An 8,763-nucleotide genomic window follows, 5' to 3' on the forward strand; every position below is an offset into this window, starting at 1 on the left:
CTCCAACAAAGAGGCTACAATAAGCAGATAAGAGGGAGTGCCAGGTTGCAACTGAACAAGATGGCACCGTGTCTGGTTAATACCGGAGAGCAAAAGTATGATGTGTGTGACTATAAAGTCAAGATTTTTGTTTTTATTGAGGTAGATTGTATCTGGATTTTGAGTATTTGAAGTAAGTAATCAATTAAGGAAAACCTTTGCTAAACAAAATAGTAACAATTCTTTTCATACTTTTGCAAGTACTTGCCGGAATTAAAAGTTGGGCTACTAAGTGGGACAGCCCAAAATAGGTAGCACGAAGCCCAAAGTTGATGGTTGATGTGGCCTGTGGGTGAGTGCCTGGTTTCAACTTATGGCTATTGGGCTGAAATCATCCATGTAAGCGGAGCCGATTTATTTAATTACTGGTCTTAAAACCAAAGTTTTTTCATAGATTCTGAAATCAATCAAGTTTACTGAAATCCAGTCCAAAAACTATTGGGTGGTGGTTCACGCGTGTAATTTCATGCTTCAGTTTTCAGAGTTTTTATTTCGAGTATGTTGCTCGTTAGTTTTTTAATTAATTTAATTAAAGGACTGACAACACACAGCAACTCGACTACCCGACGATCAAGCTGGAGCCACAACCACTTTTTAGCATGCTTTTATTTTTGGAACTTGTACGTACTTGTCCAATTATTACATAATAATTAGAAAAACCAGCTCACTCTAATGAGAAAGAAGCCGTTTGATCATAATTTGGAGCTACAACTCTCACTATAAAAAGTAATAAGCAAACCATCTATCGATCATGGCAAGGCATTCCTTAGGCTTGTACTCCGGTGCTGTGTGACCCGCGCCCTGCACAAACCAAAACGACATTATATATGCATAACAGATTTTCTTTCTTGAATACGATATATAGGGAATTATATATATATATTGCGAAGCATGGATAATTCTTGCCTTTATAGTTGTGAATGTCAAACTGTACTTTTCCTCTGTATAGATCGTGACGTATCTGAAGAAAACAAATTGAGATTTATCATGCATAAGATGGTAGCAAATTAAAAAAAAGGAAAATCATACTGTCTAGATCAAAGGAGTAGGGTCACAAATTAATTAGGTGGTCATGGAAGTTCACCCTGCAATTTGGCCATCAACAAACCAAGGTCTCCAGTCATCCTTTACAGACAAGTCCAGTAATTCAATCCATTCTAATGTGCCCACATATGGAATTGACATGTCATGATCACCGCTACACGAAGAGAAGCTCTTTAGGTTAGGAATGCTTAGAGAATTTTGAAATAGAGTCTAGTCCAAATATATGTATATTATTCTATTTTTTTTTATAAAAAAGTCGGCACTCAAATTTTATTGATTACTTTCATTTGTGGCGAAGGAAAATCATGGTTATAACAAAACCGTGATAAACTTTACTAGGGTTAAACTAGGGTTAAACTGACACACCAAGCTAAGCCCAAGGCAGGGGAGGGAGGGCATAAGCTTGGCATGGCAATCACAGGAATTTATTACAGTAGTTCCTTGTTCGATCGATAAGTATGAGTAGCGAAATTCTCATAGAAGGAGCATACATAGATCTAGTACGTACGTAGTACCTGTAAACCAGAGCTCGAAGATCTTTCTTGGTGAGGTTTCGGTGGTAATCAATACTTGTTATGATATTGTGTGTATATGTTAGGGTATTATTGCATCTCTCCCAGTCTGTTATGGTTCCCTGAACAATCATAGGCCAACTTAAACATATTTAGTGATCATCAAACCGTAATGAATTCAAATTCTATCTCGATTATAATTACCATACGTACTACTATATACCTCTCGAATGTGGAGAGCCTTTTGCACTGATTTATCATTCGCCCAAATGAGGGAGTACACATAGTTATAGCACTGGAAATAATAAATATGCTGAATGATTATAAAATAGTCGTAATTTTGATAGAGCTAGCCTAGCACATCTCATCTCGAAGAGTTGAAATTTGTGTACGTGTGTGTGTGTGAGAGAGAGAGAGAGAGAGAGATACCCGACACCATGGTTCAAGAACTTGATCTGGTGTTGAATGGAGTATATCTATGAAATTATCATCATCGAGATGAGGGCTCAAACTCCAGAGTTTATTCGGCTTTGGAGGCTGCGAATAAGCGCAATTTGGTTCCAAGATTTGGGCAATATATATATTGGCTATGCACTACAAATTCCATCGCTAAATTAATATTCATTGCCCGATCAAACTAATTGACAACATCATGACTTGTGTAATCCAGAATTAATGTTCTTAATTAATCCTAGCTACTCACCTCATTGACCTCTCGAAGATCTTCTACACATTGTGTATTGTTTGGATCCGGATTTATATAGCTTCCTTGGCAGTTTCTCTTAGTTGACTATAAGCACATATATAGATAATAAATTACAGAGTTTTAGAATGAGATATACTTTTTTTGTAGCCAAAAATGAAAATAAATTACAAGAGAGTATCGGTACTTCTATACATTGTATATAATACTGGAATAGAATTATATAGAATCTTAATAACAAGTATAGTACTCCTTCGTAGAAAAATATTACTAAAAGCATTCATTGGCTAACTAATTAAGATTGATCAGGACTTCACCTGATAAAGTCTATCGGATATAAGTGCTGTTCGATGAGCGAATTTTAGTCTTGCATTAGTGTCCCAAATCTCATGTGTTAGTGGGTTACCAATCACAAAACCCTGTGTCGAATTTTCCAAACTATAAGTCTATCGGATATAAGACATTAATAATGATCAATACGATTGAGCTAAATGCAATTCAAATGACTATATATATATATATATATATATTGCTATAAGTACATACTTTGAGATTCAATGGTGGCCAATGTCCAATCTCGTTACCTACAACATGCACATGAAGACGAGTAATCATGCCGCAGCAACTAACATATATAGAAAAACAATAAAACTCTGTTTTTGTTATTTATCGAGCTGTTAGCGGAGATCATGATTAGTTATTTTTAATACGAGTAATGTTAGATACAATACTTTTACACTACAAGAAAAAGGGTCATTTCCGGCGGGCAAAACCGCCAAAAATACCCATACTTCTCGCTACAATTGATTCATCTCGGCGATTTCTGAATCGCTGCCAAGTCGACGATATCCTGAAGCCAATATAGAACACTTTCGTCGACTTTAAAAACTCGCCGTATTTGCTATCAATTGCAACGATAATATGTCGCCACAAAGTGTAAAATAAAACGCCGAAATTGATGGTATCAAATTCGGAGATAATCGCCGCACCTTAGTATCACCAGTGACTATTTAGCGTCGAAAAAAATCAATTAATCGCCGCAAGTGATTCTAGATCAACGCAGCGATATCAGACTATCGCCGCAATTGAGCGCGGATTATAGCAGCGATACTCACATTCGTTGCAGTTCAAGATATTGCGGCGGAAAAGTAATCGCTGCAATATTATTTTTTCCGCCGCTTTTCCTCAGCTGCAACGATTACGATTGTCGTCACTATAAGTAATTAAATGTCAAATGGCTTTTTCGGCGCGTAATACTCGCCGGAAATGAGTTTTTATCGCGATATAAATAATTCGCCGCAAGGATCCCATTTCAGCTTTAGCCCATTGTGACGGTTAAGTAATCGCCGCAATGTGTTTTTTTTTTTTTTTTTTTTTTTTTTTTTTTTTTTTTTTTTTTTTTTTTCCCGCTGCACCTAGAGACGTTGGCTGACTTCAGTTGCATACTTCATGTAATGGAACCTTAATTTATTTGATTAACAATATATTTATCTTATTCCAAGTCAGTAACTAAAACAATATTAATTATAACTTTGGTGTATTAATATTGTTTTAGTGACTGACCTGGAATAAGATATACTGTTAATAAAATAAACTGCACTTTAATCAAGTAAAATAATATTGTTTCATTGCTATGTACTTAGTGTTTATCCAGCAGTAGCCATGCCTTATGATATTAAATATATACTTAGAAACATGAAACCCAGATGGAAATGCTATAGAGATGGAAATGCTATAGAACTTCCACTATATATGCCTGACCGAACATGTAGGATTCCATGACAAATGTACTCAAACCATTTCCATCTAATTACATAAATTAATGACATTCAATTCATCCATTGAGGTGGGGAAATGATATTAAATATTGTTATGGGCTATATACACTGTGGTGGACCAATCATAAGCCAAAACACTACATCTTAACTACTAAATAGCAGAGAGTACATATATCATTCACAATATGCTTGCTGTACTGCTCCTCCATCTTTATAAATTATATCTAGTCAGATCTAACAATATGCACCTGGGCATGAGAGGTCAGCAAAACACCTCCTTGCAAGATTGCATTAACTCCCTTATACTCGTGGGATATTTCTCATTTCCATCTCGACAAACACCAATCTGACAGTTATAGATAAAATATATCAGCACACACTATATAACAATTATATATACGGTTGTTAGATCAAGAAGAAGAAAGAAGAAAAAAATAAAATAAAAAGGGTGTTGCTACTCTATCCCTCAAAGTAATTACTTTGAGGGATAAGTTTAAAAATGACATGCTTATTTGGGACTGACTTTTGTTGTTTTGTTTTTATTGGTTTTCAAAATTTTGAATGGGGAATGAAAACAAGGAGTTACATTTGGATGTATTCATGCACTAATTAGTATTAAATTTTCTTACAGCCCAGATATGAAGACTACAGTTCTTAGGTCTTTGCAAGCATTCCCACTACTCACAGATAGAATAATCTACAGTTCATATGCTTACTTATACACTTTTAGATCAAGACAAACTCACATATGGTCAAGTAGAAATCAACTGTGAACCCATAAAGAAAACAATCGGTATAGGCCTAAACACGTAACATTATTATGAGCACCTTCTACACCATAAAAAAATTTTTAATCTCATTCCCACAAATTTATAAAGTCACTAAAGACACTATATAACAATGTGTAACACGAAACTATAAGGAAAACAAAGTCGACATTGGGGTGAAATTAGGGACACAGGGGCTCGATTCCAGAACTTCTAGTGTGAATGGAAAACATTTCTCATGACCTAATGCACCCAAATCATAGTAATGAAAAACGAAAATATTTTAAGAGAAACTCACTAGGGATCTGCAGATGACGGCGGCACTGGGCAACCGGAAACCGCTTTGCGAAGACGAGAGCGCGAGAGAGGTGGATGGAGACCAACTCGCTGAAATACAAGCTCACCGGCATCGGCGAGGCGGCGAGATGGGCACCGGAGTCGACAATGTGTAAGTGAAGAACATCAGAGAGGGTGAGAGAAAGGGGGCGGGAACTGGGAGAAATCGGGAAGGGGGGAAAGTTTTGGGTAGGGTGGGAGAAATAAGGCGCCCGCGGGGGAATATTAATTTTATTCATATTTGCGGCGCTTAAATGTCGCCGCAAAAAACAAATCATTGGCCGCAATTAACTGCCCATCTATTTTACGCTGACAACGTTGACTATTGCGACGACAATATACGCCGCAAAAAAGAGATATTGCGTCAATTATTCACTTTCGACGACAAATAAGTGCTGCTACAGTTAACGACACCTATTGAGTCGAAAAAATATCGCTGCAATAATACAAAATCGCCGCAAAAAACAAAAGTGAACATCAGATTGCGAATTTGAGCTGCAACTCAGCGACGGCATGGAAATCGCTGCAAATACTAGCCTTTAGCGGCGATTATAGTTGTGGCGATATTAAAAACGCTGGAAATGGCCCTTTTTCTTGTAGTGTTAGGATGTGCAAGTTTCGCATACTATATTTGAAAAAAAAAATAGAGTCTACCATTTAAAAAATGATTTTTAATATAAGTTTTAAATTTACCCATTTTTTTCAAATGAGACTTGCAAACCCTAAGACTCAAATATCATTTATATTCTAACACATATGATAACAAGAAGGATAACAATAAGGACGTTCTCCTATTTCTTCCATATAATGATGAAAACGAAAAGGAAATTAATGTGATCAACAGAATATATCCGAATTTGTTTAAATTTTGAAATCATATTAACATAGTTTATTTAGAATGAAACTGGATCGAAGCTTAACTAATAATATATAATTTACCATTTGAAACTTCTTGAACGATGATCGGGACGGTTTTTCCAGAATAAGAATCGCCGGCAATATAGAGCGGATTTACAAGAAACGTGGAATGAGCCATGAGCCACTACAGTATATATAACAAAGTCTCAAATAACGTAAGTATCTGCCTCATTTGGATGATGAGATGAAATGAGATGATTTTAGATCGATGAAAGTTGAAAGTTCATGAATAAAATATTGTTATAATATTATTTTTTAATATTATTATTATTTTGAGATTTAAAAAAATTGAATTGTTTATGATATTTTATATACGAATTTGAGAAAATTTTAATGATGAAATGAGATGAAACTATTTCTATATCCAAACGAGACCTATATGTTTGTACATGCATGCATGAGTTGTCCTAAAATATTACAATTAAAGCTACTAATTCTAACGTCGGTTGGGTTAGGTTAGATGAACCGTGATCGTGGAGATATTCTTAATTTTCTGCTAAATGCATGTATATTCATACATATATATATTGAGATTTAGCCCCGGCCTTTTGGTAAATTAATCCGAGTTCGCTCACCTTTCTTAAAAATTCATAGGTTTGTGCTGTTGACGATGTATCGTTGATGTTGTATGCTTCCCAAGTTGTTGCATATGAGAATCCAGTACCGACCGATGCATCCAAAAATATTATGTTCGCAAGTTCAACCCAAATTACTTCGATCATAAAATGTTATGTTCTAGTTTACACATCAAATAATATATCTTACTTTTTTCCACGAGTACGGGTTCAATTCCAACGTTGGTTTGTTCCCACTAGAGTTTGCATAGTCGAAAGTAAAAGGACCTACACACACGAATGCGCGCCAAATCATAGAGTCAATGAATTAGCAAAAATTAGTAGTCCACAACACACTTTTATGTTTGAATTTGCCAAAAGCTTGATGGCCTAATAACATATAATCCGATTCTTCAAATGAAAAACTTAAGTTCGAAACCCCACCACCCTTATAAAAAAAAAAGTTTATGTTTGAATTTAAGACTCCCGAATAGGAAATAAATAGACACAACAAGTAGATCTTACAATATATGTATTGTAAAATTTACTTGACGTGTCTATCTCTCTTTCTATTTAAAATTTTTAAGTAGTAATAAAAAAGTAAGCGGATAAATTTCCACCACACCAAACAGCAAATAGTAACTAATTATGTTAAAACTAAAAATAATCACATATTATTCAAAATAATACAGCCTCCATCTGGTTGAGGCACGGACAAATACACCACAGAAAAAACGGAACAAGCCATTAATATTTTTAATATTCATGTGAACATTAATATTTTATCGACCCTTCATAACTTTGGCTGCAACAACGATGCTCTCATGTGTACTTGCCCTCATTTCAAGAAATAAAAAAAAAAAAAACCTAAAAAAGGAACGATCTGCTGTACTCTAAAATATTAATCATTTGAATAATGTAGGATTATTATTCTATTATTATTCATCTACTATTTTTTTTTAATTTCATATTTAATTTTTTTAATTTTTAATTTTACCTAATAATTAAGAAAGTAAGTATTAGTAAATTTATATATATTTTTAATTTTTTCTTAGTGATTAAGGATATTAAAAAATATTTAAAAGAAAATAATAAAAAAATTAAAAAAATTTGAAATGCACTTAATTGGATAGTAACAAGATAACAACCCTATCACTACCCTTCGTGGGAAAAAAAATCTTCAAAGTATTATGCTAGTTAAATTAATTATAGGGTGCGAAACACGTTCACAGGAAAGGTGGACGCGGCCATGAAACCGAAAATTATTATTAAGTTGAGGAAGAGTTTTTCAGCCATGATTTGTAAAAATTAAATAACAGAGAGATCAGACAGAGATGGCTACAAGCTGGGAGAAATATATGATACCAATTTCATATAAAAGGCCCGAGAGACCGGAACAACCAGGACCACCGGTGAGCCAAAGCACAAGAGGGTCATCCTTGGGATTCCTTTCAGACTCGATGAAGTAATAAAACAGTTGCACCTCGTCTAACTCTCCAACGCCAATGTACCTTCGTCTCATGTAAAAACAGAACCATGCATATAATTAAACTGATCTCTCTCTCTCTCTCTCTCTATATATATATATATATGGAATGCAATAATGCAACATGTGTTATACACACTGACCCAGTTTCGAGTTTGAAGGGAAGTTTGCCAGGGAAACCTGGAAGAGTGTCGATGATGGACTGCGACTCAACCGAGTTGGAGATCAGGAGCAATCCCTGAACAAGTACTACTACAGACAACCACATTGTCAGATTACTACTACTAGTACTGCAACGTCTGAATATATAGATGGATTTCAGATGTGGTACTGAAGGTGCCCTGCAGTCTGCATAATATATACTAGGCTGCCTTGGTAACTTAATTGGTACTGTTCATCGAAGGTGCCGACGATATCATTAATTTGAATTTGTACGTGTAGGTCGTGGGAAATGATGTAGGAACAGAAGGTGACTTTGTCTTGACAGGTAGGTTTAAAAACTGTTAGCTACGGAGCTACCGTCCTAGTTCGTATTCACCAAGTTACCAGCGACCAAATGCATGATTAAGGTATTAATTAATATTTTAACATAAATATTAATAATTAGATCTTTATTTTTTATAATC

At 35.0% G+C, this 8,763-nt stretch overlaps 1 protein-coding gene across 1 annotated transcript; it reads right to left on the reverse strand.

The window, feature by feature from the left end:
* Positions 1-615: 615 nt before the first annotated feature.
* On the reverse strand, positions 616-8,405 carry LOC108983117 (serine carboxypeptidase-like 18). Its single transcript, XM_035684039.1, has 14 exons — positions 8,281-8,405; positions 8,017-8,162; positions 6,862-6,939; positions 6,673-6,794; positions 6,119-6,221; positions 2,845-2,882; positions 2,616-2,717; positions 2,299-2,385; positions 2,025-2,189; positions 1,819-1,890; positions 1,599-1,717; positions 1,124-1,237; positions 946-1,000; positions 616-840 (listed from the first exon to the last, which is right to left on the reverse strand). Exons 1-14 carry the CDS (start codon positions 8,403-8,405, stop codon positions 757-759), a joined length of 1,410 nt encoding a protein of 469 aa, XP_035539932.1. The 3' UTR covers positions 616-756.
* Between the last annotated feature and the right edge of the window lie 358 nt (positions 8,406-8,763).

This window comes from Juglans regia, chromosome 13 (genome assembly GCF_001411555.2).
Source record: "Juglans regia cultivar Chandler chromosome 13, Walnut 2.0, whole genome shotgun sequence".
NCBI lineage: Eukaryota > Viridiplantae > Streptophyta > Magnoliopsida > Fagales > Juglandaceae > Juglans > Juglans regia.

Excerpts from the sequence above, each read along its gene's own strand:
- LOC108983117 (XM_035684039.1), bottom strand. The coding sequence starts at position 8,405 with ATGTGGTTGTCTGTAGTAGTACTTGTTCAGGGATTGCTCCTGATCTCC. Across the intron at positions 1,891-2,024 it reads TTCTTGAACCATGGTGTCGG|TGCTATAACTATGTGTACTC; the intron begins GTATCTCTCTCT and ends TATTATTTCCAG. Across the intron at positions 1,238-1,598 it reads CTTCGAGCTCTGGTTTACAG|CGGTGATCATGACATGTCAA; the intron begins GTACTACGTACG and ends CTCTTCGTGTAG.